The sequence below is a fragment of the Trichosurus vulpecula genome, chromosome 7, assembly GCF_011100635.1.
Source record: "Trichosurus vulpecula isolate mTriVul1 chromosome 7, mTriVul1.pri, whole genome shotgun sequence".
Classification (NCBI taxonomy): domain Eukaryota; kingdom Metazoa; phylum Chordata; class Mammalia; order Diprotodontia; family Phalangeridae; genus Trichosurus; species Trichosurus vulpecula.
The window spans coordinates 242,266,677-242,279,240 of NC_050579.1; the positions used below are offsets into that span (position 1 = coordinate 242,266,677).

At 40.9% G+C, this 12,564-nt stretch overlaps 1 protein-coding gene across 2 annotated transcripts in view; it reads right to left on the bottom strand.

The window, feature by feature from the left end:
- Nucleotides 1–4,652: 4,652 nt before the first annotated feature.
- Nucleotides 4,653–12,564, bottom strand: part of UBR2 (ubiquitin protein ligase E3 component n-recognin 2) — a 145,914-nt gene continuing 138,002 nt past the window's right edge. For both annotated transcript variants that reach the window (XM_036769122.1, XM_036769123.1), the window contains exons 43-47: nt 12,070–12,126; nt 11,224–11,301; nt 10,733–10,903; nt 9,584–9,685; nt 4,653–7,264 (exon numbers count right to left, since the gene is read on the bottom strand). In XM_036769122.1, the coding sequence (XP_036625017.1) occupies nt 7,123–7,264; nt 9,584–9,685; nt 10,733–10,903; nt 11,224–11,301; nt 12,070–12,126 (550 nt within the window). In that variant the 3' untranslated portion in view covers nt 4,653–7,122. The remainder of the gene's footprint in view (nt 7,265–9,583; nt 9,686–10,732; nt 10,904–11,223; nt 11,302–12,069; nt 12,127–12,564) is intronic.

Genomic DNA, 12,564 nt, shown 5'->3' on the forward strand with positions numbered 1-12,564 from the left:
GGTGTTTCTAGGGAGCCCCCGCCAGGGACCCCTGCCTGAACATTGACAGGGGGAAGTGGTGGGACTCAGAGGGGCAGTGGAAACTCTGCTCCCCTAATCTAATGTACATTCATGACCCCCAGTGGAGAATGACCATCTTGAAGAAATAACCCTTTCTCGGTGGGTGGGTGGGTCAAACAGGAGGGTCGCTAATGCCGGGTGTATTTGGAAAGGGGCCTTCCTCCAGCTCACTCTTGCTGGAGAGACCCTCACCATTCCCTTCAAAGCTTTTCTCCCTTCGTTTTGTGGGCCCCAACGCATGAAAGGGGCTGCTTTACCAAAAGGGCAAATAGCTATATTCACAATTCTTCTTGCTCCCCTTGTATGTAAATATGATCCTAACGTCCCAGGGATGGTTACCTGACTGTATACACACTCTCTTCTCCCATTTCCGCACTCTATTCAGTGGTCCTCTCACTTTTTTTTAATCACTTCCCTTGCATATTCTTTGGGCAGGCATCACCCAAATAATTCAGGAACTAGAGACCCTGGCTGGGGCTCTACTCTGCATGAGCTAGAGAGGATGCTCGGGGTCCCGTTGGTAACTCCAGGTCTGCTTTATTTCCAAGACCATGTGTACAAAAGCATCACTCGATGAGTCTAGATGGGATCACATTAGAGGAGTCTGGAAAATGTACTGTTGATTTTAAATTGTAGCGCAACTCCTTTGCACCATTGATGCTGGGGATGCTGGAAGGTGGGGGTTGGAGGTGGGGATGGCCAGACCAGGGCCCAAGATTTCTCCTTTCCCAGAGGGACAGGACCTTCAAGGCCTTGATGGTCCTAAAGTAGCGTGTGAACAAAGAAGAAAAAGAATTTCCAGCCCTTTCCCTGTTTTTAGACATAAGGATGGTCTTTGACACAGTCCTAAGTTCTTCAGTGATTCATTTTAGATAGAGCCATGAGCAGAGCAGGTCAAAGGTAACCATAGCTGGCACATGGCATCTCAAAACCTTCACTTACACCCAGTTCTGGGACAGACACTGCCACACTGGATTTCTTTAAAAAAAAATATCCGGGGCAGCTAGGTGGTGCAGTGAGTAGAGCACTGGCCCTCGAGTCAGGAGGACCTGAGTTCAAATGTGACCTCAGACACTTACACACACTAGCTGTGTGACCTTGGGCAAGTCACTTAACCCCAATTGCCCTGCCTTCCCCCCCCTCCAAAAAAAAAAAGAAAAAATGTATCAGATTATATCTTTGCCCTGAAGGGCAGCAGGGATGTCTCCTAAATGAAACACTTGCCCTTTGAGGAATATTGTGCATCTCTCTTGGGAGATAAGTCCAAGAGCCACATAGGACTCCACAGGCAATACTCCCAACCTATCCTGGGCCTCCCGGGTAAGAGACAGTGAGGGTTCGTATTTCTGGGATGCCTACCTTGAGAAAGGCCCTTTTGGCTTGTGTCCTGAGGCTAGACATGAGAAAATGAACCCTGCTCAGATACATTCAGGTACAGTAGAAGAATGATCTTGCCTCCAACCTAAAATCTTAAGACACTAGTCCAAAGCAGATACTCATCACAGCCCCGAAGGGCCAGTTAAGGGATCTGCCTGCTGGTTGGATCACCACTTAATTAAAGGCCCATTCTGCAGCCCCTAAAACCAAAGCTAGAAGAGGGAACATACAGTCTTTCTGCTATTGGGGCTAGAGGGAAGGGGACTTCCTGGAGATGTTTTTTTTTTTTTTTCCTGTGACTACTTCAATCCAATCAAGGCAGTTGTGGTCCCAATGAAACGGAAGTACTTTCCACAGTCCACTCCTTGCCTTCTCACTACATCCACAATGAAGGGAACGTCTGAGGTTTTATCTGACTGGATATCATTGCCCTTTGCTCTGCCCTTGTGATTAGAGTGAAACAATTTGGAACCTTGGATAGAGTCCAGGTCCCCAAGTTCTAGTCTCTGCTTTGCCATTGGTTTTTACTGTATTCCCAGGCAACCTACACAGGTTTTTCTATCCTGCGGCTGAAGACTGCAATTTTTTTTTCCTCAGAATCGGAACATAGGCCTGCCTATTCCCAACGTAGATGAAGACATTTAACTACGTGCCCAGCAACAGTTCTTCAAAGTCCCTGTATTAACTTTAAGTTTTTTCACTATAACAGGAAAGCTATGTATTAGCTACCTATGCTCGTGCCCCTGTCCAGGGCCAAATGCCACACGCAAATGCTGTTTTAGGCTCACACTTGTACTTATGCTGTTGTCAGCTGTAACATAGCCATTAAAAACATTTTAAGAAGAATGTTGGTTAAATGAATGTCACTTAATACAGTATGTAACACTGAAACCCAAACTCAGGCTAATGTTAGTATTAACTATTGAAAAGATACTTGAGACACTTCTGCTCTTAAAGACCAGTATCTTGTATTGGTGATATCTTCTATTGATCCACCGGAAGAGAAACTTTAGACAATCCAACTAATTGGAATTTGAGCCCAAGTTTAGATTTCAGTTATGTTTTGCTTTTAATTGAAAATTAACCATACAGAAACATATTTGTAGACCTGATCCTTTGAATTCTTTGACTGTTCACTTTAGCTGACACACATTCCCACAACTGGGGAACCTAAGGGAGTTGGAAGAAATATGGGACTGAATAACTTAAGCCACTTTGAAAGCCTGTGAGCAATTGGAGACAAGGGGCAAATGAGTATTGTCTATTGGCATTGTCAGTTCTCAAATTATTGTGATTTTGGGGAAGGATGTTAAAAGTCACCTCATTGAATACCATGAATCTTGGTAATCTTACAGATGAAAAATTCTCTGGGAAGATTCTATGTAGGCTCTGCTCACCTGCACCAATGACTAAGTCGTCTTTATCATCAGCCACTTCTTCCTTCTGTCTATACTCACTTTCGCTAGCGGTATAAAGCTAGTCTTCCAAATGAGCAGTTCAATTCTGTATTTATTATCTGCTGTATGCAAAACAGTTCCAGGCATTGTGGAGGAAGTAAAGATAAAAGAGCTTCTGTCCTCAAAAGGCCTAAAATCTAGTAGATAATTGGTTTGACTTATTGTTCTACGTCCATGTCTGACATTTGTCCCCATACTGGGGACAAATCAGGGACTTTTTATTTCAGTACTCTAAGTCTGTGATTTGGCAGGGGCACACCCTACATTAATTCCTTCATCTTAGTAGAGAGCCTTCGTGGGTTTTTGTGACCGAAAAAAATTCATCACTTGGTGGCCCAGCATCCGATGATGATCCCCCTCTCTTAACTGAGCCAGGCTGGTCCTTCCGCAACAGATACACAACCTTGTTGTCAGGTCTGTACTTGAAACCTTTCCAGGCCTTCGGGTTTCCAAGAACCTCGAGTCACCTTGGCACCATGGTAAGTCACCAGAGTAGAATTTTAAGGGAAGTAGGGATTTATTACTTAAAAGTAAAATAAAACCCATCATAAAATAGAAGCCGTAAGTTTATCTGGAACACCTAAGGATAAGGGATTTGTGTACAGACTGAGAACATGGAACAACTTCTATTTTTCAGGTCTTGAGTATGGCTAGTTGATAACTTCAGGGCATATAAACCTTGAGTAACCTTCATATAGTTAAGAAGATTAACTGCTAGCTCTGCACCTTCCCACCCCATCTAGGACAATCTTAATGCGGGACACAACCCAGGCTAGCAGGTTTTCGGCTTAGTCAAGACAGGGTAAGACAACGATTAAGTTCCCTCCACTTTTTACGGTTAAACAAAACTCACTCCCGGTGATGGGACAAGAAAAGAGTAGGTCTCCAAGGCAGCAGCCATGAGGATTCAAAGGGTTTGGCAGGACATTGTTAGAAAGAACTCAGGGCGTCTTTGAAAAATCACTAAACTCAAAGGTGATTGGGAAGTGGAAGGAGGGAAGGATGAAGGAGGGATCTTCCTAACTCATATTAAACAAAGTCTGAACAGGGGAATGCAGGACCATGAGCAAGGGGACACACCATCATCTCTCTTCTGAAAGTGGAGGATAAGTAGACAAATAACATAACCTGGAGATTAAATTCACTGATCCAAGTCTCCCCCATCCCCGGCCACTTCCTTTTGGTTTTATTCAATTTCCCAAAGGGAAAGATTATGATACAAAGTGCATTTCTCTTGTAAAGTGTCTCCTTCTTCTGTTTTCCCATTAACTCGTTTTGGGAAATTTGTCAGAAGAAGAAAACCTTCTGTTCTTTTTCTCAGACAGGATCATTTAAGCCTGCAACGTCTGGGGTAACAAGTTAGAATAAGGCCCTAAGATGAGGAAGCTAGAATATGAGAATTCCCAGAGGAGTTGAAACCTCAGTCTTTTTCCAACCAAACCCAAGTCCTTCGGCTGTGGGGAGGCCCCCACCAGCCCTCTTTCCTTCTTGGACTGAGATCCGTCATGATCCAAAGCAGAAAGGTCACAAGCTGTCACACCTACTTACTGTGCACCTTAATCGAGCAAAGTGATGACCAAGCGTTCTCTGAGAAGGTGAAGAGAAGGGTTCAGCTAATGGCTATAACTGACACTAAGAAAATAATCACTTTAATTTTCAGCTTAATACAAATGCCCCACATTATCAGCAAGGTGAGTGGGTAAAAACTGTTCCGAAGCATTTAATATGATAAACTTAAGAAAGGGTAATAGGCCAATATGATGTTAACATCCACACCTAAAGCATTTATTTGGATACCTTTTAAGCTTTTTTACATATGATACATTCCAAATTTTACAAGTTGTCCACAGATTTTAAAGTTATAGCCAATTTATTAACAGGTATGACTCCCCCTGATATTGAAAGTTTGTTTATATAAACATTTCTACAATGAACATAAATACATGCGGAACAAATAATAGAACAAAGATAGCTCATTATGGAAAGAAGAGGACTAGGCTGAAGAACAAACCCAACTCCTCCCCTCTCAAATAAACCCTCGCAAAGTTCAAAACTCTATGTTACTATTTTATGCGAATTCATAATTCTCTCAAAGACGACTAAGCCTCACTATTTTAGATAATGGAACCTGAGAGAATCGATTTTTCTTTGCTAGCTCAGGATGTTGGGGGTTTAGGCACAGTAGCTGGTGTATTTGTATTAAAGAAGTGCCTACACTGAAACCTTTATAATATTTTTGGGAAAAAAAGTCAAACTGGCCTTGCAATTTGAAACAAGCACTCTGTGAACCTATGGAGAAGCGCCTAAAGGAAGGTGAGGCAGAATCAACTGTTTTAAAAAATGTCTACACCATGCACAGCCTAAACATTAGGATTTAGTTCTACTTGAAGGCAAAGAAAAGGTGGAGAGTGACTGGATTCCAGTTTGGACTTTCTTGCTGCTCTTAGCTAGGTGTGCCTGTCAGAAGAAGGAAGACGGTTTAGTAGTGCTCTTAGAAAGGATGGAGTCCTTTCAGACACTATTTTGAGAGGAAACAGAGCTGATGCTGGCTACTTTACATTGCTTTTGCATTGCTGTTTATTTTATTACAAAGTCTGGATTTGCAATCCTACTCATGGATTTCCTCCCAGTACATACCATGTGGTATGCAAAAAGGATTTAAAATACTAACTCTATAAAACCCCTGAAAAATGACTTGGGAGTCATAATGGACATTCAAAGGATTAACTTCTCAGGGGTCCAAAGAAAAATAGGTGAAAGGGTCACTCACATAGTTAAAAACAAGGAAATTCACTGTATTCATTAGTCCTTTACCAACATGGTGACCTAGAAAGAAAGGAGAGTCTTGATTTGCACCTTGCACCATCTGGCATGCTGATCTCCAAGCACATAAGAGCAAATCTCAAAGGCTCCTGGTATATCAGTATACCAAGTCTGAGTGTCTGTGCTATTCTAGCATATATTTATAAAAGAGACCTGAAGCAGACATCTTTCCAGGAAGCCACGTCCTAGGCAAGGGTGGACGAGGCCCAAGAATGATCATTTTAAAGAAGGGCCCACTGTGACATGGGCCGGGTGAGAAAAATATTGAGTGCTGCAGGTTAAGTAGAAAGGAAATCAGTCCAGAGAAATGCTGTAGAGGAAAGACATCCTTATAACATTGAGTTTTCAACCTCTGTAGGCTTTGATTCCAGGAGCAAACATTTCCAATAATTTATTCCTGGAAATTAAGCCAAAGAGCATTTGCATCTGAAAAACTAGGATAGTAAAAGATAAGAAAAAAAATTAGCGGCATATTCCTTACACAACCCCTCCCTCCCCCCTTTGCCCCCCAATTATTCAAAAAGCTCTTTAATGCGAGTTCTTTGTGCACGGAATCTCAAAATCACCAAAAAACAAGAGCCTCAAAAATACAATGTCAACCTTTTAAAAATACTGAAAACCAATCAGCATATTCCAGGAAAACTCCTCCCCCAAGTGGCCCTCCCCTCCCCCGTGCCATTCACACAATCATTGGGAACAGTGCAATGTAGTAGAGACACGTTAGACTTAACTGCTTTGCTTTTAAAGCTATTGTTCCTTCAGCAGAAGGAAAAATAAAATTGGAAGGCAAACCACGCACCAAGTGTACAGAGTTTCCCAGGGAAAACCTGGAGTCTAAGAGATAAAAAGGTCACTTGGCAGTCTGCCCACACAAACACACACATGCACACACATGTACAGACATACAGACACACAGACACACGCCCAACGGCGTAATTGCTTCATTTCCTTGCCTGAATGTGATCAGCTTCAGGCCTGAAATGCAGGATAATAAATAATGCAAAATGGCTCAGATCACTGGAGAATGGCCAAAGACAACTAGGGGAAATATCCATCTTGGCAATCGTCTCGTCTCTCCATTTGTGAGTAAACTCACAAGCAGGCTTCCAAAAAGAGTCACACTCTTGTAACAGCAAAAGGAAGTGCCTTATTGGGGGCTACAACCCCAAGAAGTTTCATCCAAAGGAAGGGTAGTGCAAACAGTGCTGACAGAAGGAACCCGCTGAAGGAAGATGCTGTTTACCCAGTCCCTGGAACCAAAAACTTTGAAAATAAAACTGGGGGGAAAAAAGCTTAAATAAAGAATTTATTTTCAAACTCAGTAGACCTTATTTTCTACTCTCTCTCGTCTGAAAAGCCGACTGGGTTACAAAAATCAAAGTTCATGTTCTCCGAAGCTAAGTGATTATAAATGTTGCCAATCAATGCCAACAAGCGTCTGGTTTGCTTCCTGGGCATGCCCGATTTCTTCTGTGATACTGTGCTGCTGCCAGAGTTTCTGAATCTTCTTAAATCGCTCTTTGCACAAGTGTAAGGGATTCCCACGCCTGTAAGAGAGAAACATCTTAGGTACAGTCATTCCAATATTTTCTCTCTCTCCCCTCCACTAACAATAATGAAGAAGGCAAGTTTGCATTTTCGGTCCCTGTGCAAAATTCACTCTGGTTTAGCTGTTGTGGTTGTTAGCGGTAACTTGAAAGGACTGATAAAAGTAGCTAGACAGGCAGGAGCAGCCCATGGGCTGAAAGGGAAAAATGTCTATATTTCCCTTGCTGTGACAGACAGAAAACTATCTGTCAGGTTGCATTTGAAGGGATTGTTTCAAGAGCTTCATTTAATAATCACAGTGTCCATTTTGGTGGTAAATTATCTCCTAAAAGTGGAGCAAGGGAAATCGTTCCATTAAAGATGGAACCAGGACACTGTTTTGAAGGCCATAGGGTCATTCAGTGCTTGAGAGAACCTTAGAAGTCATCAAGTTCAAACCCCTCATTTTACGGATGAAGAAACTGAAACACAGAGAGGTCAAGGTCATTCAGGGTCACACAGCTAAATAGCTGTCCAAGCCCAGTGTGACTCAATCTCAGAAGCTGGGGAGGCAGGCAGAAAGCTCTGACTCACTCAAGTTCTAATTTAGGTACCACCATTCTGCAGCTCTAATTATTATACACAAGGTACCAAGTTCCTGCTTCTGGTCTCCCAGTCCTCCTTTTTCTCCTCCCTTTAACCAGGGGTATTCCTGTCAGTACCTGAGTTGGGCACATGTACAGGAAAGGAGAAAAATGTATTTAGGTGATGACAATTAGAACTAGTCAGGAGAGGATGGATGGCAGTCTCAGGCAGCAGGAGGAGCGGTGAGCTGTGACATACTAGCCTTGGGGCTGGCAGAGACTTGGGCTCAACTCTGTGACCTTGGAAAAGTCACTGAGCTGCATTCTTCTCCTTTAGAAATTCAACAGTAATACTTGTCATACCCACTTTTATAAGCCTGTAATAAGGAACGTGCTTTGAAAATCTTATAGTGCTACATAAAGGGAGCTATTACCATCATCACCACCATCATCATCATGAAATAGCAGCTTTGGGTCAGGAGGTACCACTCAGAATGTCTTCCTGTGTCTGGTACAGATAACTTAGCTGCCCTGCTTTAGTTACTCTACAGCTTCCTCACACTCCCTGTCCTCAGTATCTGTGCTTTATGTATGGCAAGGCAGTCATTTACCTCAGCTAACACTCCCCAACCTTTGTGGGGGCAATGGCATGGTCTGTAGTAATGTCCTCTGGAAGCAGCAGTAAGTGCTTGTGGGAGCAAAGCACATTGTGCAAAGACAATGGAACCGTCCACTGAAATTCTTCACAGGAGGAGTTAAGAGGAAGATGAGGTATGGATAAGGAAGGTAAGGAAAGCATGTAATGCCCTGAGAGGTTTCCTTGTTCTTTAAATAAATCGTGTACACACACAAATATTACATATGTTATGTATAATCTTTTACATATATAAATCTTATATATAAAAATCTTTTATAAATAAATACATCTTTTATATATACACATACATACAAACACACACACACACACACACGTACACACACACACTTTAAAAAATTGGCAGAGCTTCCAAAGAGTGTTACTGTTACATATACTCATTCTCACTCTCTTGATGTCTCTCACTTAGTAAGTCATGTTCTTTATCTCTGTCACTTACCTAAATTAAATCAGAGTCAGTCTTCTATCACAATGCCACCAGGAGCGCTGGCTGTAATCTTAACCTCCGTATTTAAGACAATACTACCCTATGCTGTTACATAGTAGCCTACAAGTCGGTCAGTTATCAGAAGTGAAGGATGGGAAAAGAAGGTACTTTTTTGTCAATATCACTATGCTAAAATGATTCTTTTGGATTACTGAGGGCTCATGGGAAGAAGAATCCCTACCTCCCCAACGTCCCCTATCCCCCGCCCAAACCATCCATCCATCCATCACTCTGGCACCAGTGCCCATCTGATTTCTTGGGACTGGGTCAACACTATGCCTAACTGGTCCCCAAATTTTGGTAAGAAACAGTCATTTAAGGGCATTCAGAGGATCACAAACTTGATCTCTTTCCCCACTGAGCAAAAGAGGCCCTGGAGACCCAGAAATATAATCAATGATATCATCAGATGTGTAACATGTTTAACAGTGGATTTATCATTAGATCTTTTACTTACTACCTACATAATGTTAATTAAGTAAGTTACGTCTCTAATGGGGGTTTCTTCATCTTTAAAATGAGAGTGTTGCATAAGATAGTCTCTAAGGTCCGTGCCACCTGTAAATACTATGTGAAGGTCCACCCATGTCATTATCTAAGAATGCAGTATTACCTGAGTCCTTGGTCTGTCTCTCCATAGTCATCAAGGTATGGAGGAGCGTAAAAGCAGCCTTTGGTTTTTCCAGCTAAAAACAGCACCTGACATTCTCGTACTCTATAAAGAAACATTCTGTGTTAGTAACCAAAGTTTGAGTATAACTTCAGATAAATGGGAGATTCATAATGCAACCTGCTACTGAACAGAATGTACATGAAGTCTTGTATGCATCTACTTAGGAAACATCAGTACGACCTCATTATAACCTGAGCTGACCTAAAATGAGGTCTTTTCCTACCACAAACCCATGTATCCATCATATATGATTATATGTCATTAATATGCAAGAATATGAAAATATAGTTTAGCATGTGCTATGAATTAGTAGAAGAGGAGCAAAGGCAGGAACTGGGTAGTTTTTTAAGAAAAGATTTTAAAGAAACTCAAACTCCAATCCTCCAGTGGATCTGTGATCCCTCCAACAAAGCAGACTGCATTCTTGCCTACCAACCCTGTGTGATTCTTGTCCATATTTTCCCATAGGTTGGCACAGGGGATTCATCCAACATTTCTGGAGCCTTTCTTGAATTCTCTTGATATTGATAACAATGGAGCATCTGGGTAGTCAGTTCATCTTGCTCTTATAAAGTGATTAGCTCATCTTTTTAAAATTTTTTTGCTTTTTGGCAGAGCAATTGGGGTTAAGTGACCTGCCCAAGGTTACATAGCTAGTACATGTGTCAAGTGTCTGAGGCCGGATTTGAACTCAGGTCCTCCTGACTCCAGGGCCAGTGCTCTACTCACTGCACCACCTAGCTGCCTTTTATTTATTTTTTTTATATCTTTTTTTCTACCATATATTTCTTTACATCATGTTTTCTTTCTAAGATGTTACAGCTTGCTCATTTGAATCTCACAACAACTTGTGAAGTAGGTGGTTTTATCAACCTCATTTTACAGATGAAAAAACTGAGGCTGAGAGGTTAAGTGACTTGCCCAGGGTCACACAACTGAGGTAGAATTTGAACTCAGGTCTTATAGGCTCCAAGTTACTGTGCTGCAATAGTCTCAAAAGTTGTCTCAAAGACATCTCAGGTCCTGAAAGGAAGAAAAAGGACCCACAAAGCCTGGAATGATCCTGCTAAGAACTACACAAGTCCTTACCTCAGAAAGATCCCTACTCCAGACCCACAGGTATAGGTGTGTGCAGTGCAGGCTCCAACATCTTCCCCTTCCAGCTCAGTCTGGCAGCAGTAGCTCTGGGAGCACAGCATGGTCCCACACACAAGGCACAGGGTGGGTGCTCGGCTCTTATCCCCTCCAGATTTGGGGCACCTTCCAAAGGCCAATGGAAACACAAGTTATTTCTTTAACACACACAAGTGTGGTTAGAGCTTTATGGTTTCTCTAGAATTTTTATTATAGAGTTTTTGAAAACTTCTAGGTAATTAATTGTTACAAGTTTTTTCCTTGTACTTTATCCCAAAACATGTTGGGAAGACATTCTTAGAAATTAAATAGTACTATGAAGGGTTAATTTTATGGTTCTCAAAAAGGAATTAGAACCCTGCCCCCAAACTTTATGTAAAATGATTGAGTGCTCCCAATGGCATCAGATTTCATGGCTTAAAATGGCAATAGGGCAAAAAACTTACGAGAAATTAGATGCTTGATTAATGAGGCTGCTGTAATCATCTGGAAGGTCTATTAGTTTGTTAGACTCTCTTGCATAGCTAAAACAAAACAGAATATGATGTTAATGAGGATCCTAAGGTTATAACTGAGACGGTCCACACACATCCAAATCCAGAGTGAAGTTTTTCCAACTTTGACAACAGCAAGTTACCACTGTACCCATAAGGCCACCGTACTGGCACTGTTGTACATATATATTAACAGCTATCAACAATTCTTAGCAGAGGATATCTTAAAAAAACAAACAACAAAATGATAGTTTAAACGTAATTCTTTCTAGACTTAAGATGCCAATCTGAAGCATATCTTAGAAGACTATTTGATCTCGAACATCCTGGAAGTCTAATTCACAACAAAATGAGGGGGTAGTAGAGAGGGAAGGCAAACCTATATGTCTCAAAACAGTAAGCCTAGTTCTCAAAAAAAAAAAAGCCTAGTAGGAAATGTAAGAGAAATGAATTTTTCTAGAGTTTGCAATTTCTTAACTAAGCAATGACTTTGTTTTTACTAAATGCTCATGCTCTGTGGCATTCTTGGTGCTAAAGAAAATAGCTTGAGCCAAAGCAAATTCCTCCTAAGTGGATGGAAGCAACTACCAAAACAGTGAAAAGAAATGCTGACTTTGTATACAAAAATGGAACATGCCTATGTGTAATTCATTCAGTGTCAATTTATCCCTTTAAATTATGACTTATCATTTTTATAGATGGAAAATGTCTATATAATAAATCTATGACCAAGATAAAACTAAGATGAAAAGGTTATCATTCCCCCTCCTCCCAGATTTCTTATATACTTTCACTTACCTTATGGCTTGTCTTCCACCTTCCAGATATTTTTTGACTTCACTGTTATTGCACCAACTTAAATGGGGAAAAAAATTATATTTTTATTTATAATAAAGCAGAACTATAATTTCCAAGTCCAATCTTGGTAACCATCAACAAAAGAATATTTAAACACATAAGCAAAAATAAAACTGCATTAAACTGCAATTCCAATACACTTTACATTTTGTTTAAAAGTACGTAACAATTTTTGATAACCAAAACTGCCTACTTGATTCTGTGCCCCATTCTGAGCTGATCTAATTAAATATATCTATTTTTTCCTCTTATGTTTTTATCTTTTTTGAGGGATAGGATCTTTATTCTTCTTCATGATTTCAATAGATATTAATTTTTAATTTGTCATTATTATTATTTTAACATTTAGATCCACTCAGAATTTGTAGTATATGGTGTCAGATAAGTACCTAATTGCACTTTTACTGTGCTGCAAAACTGCATGGCTGTTAACTT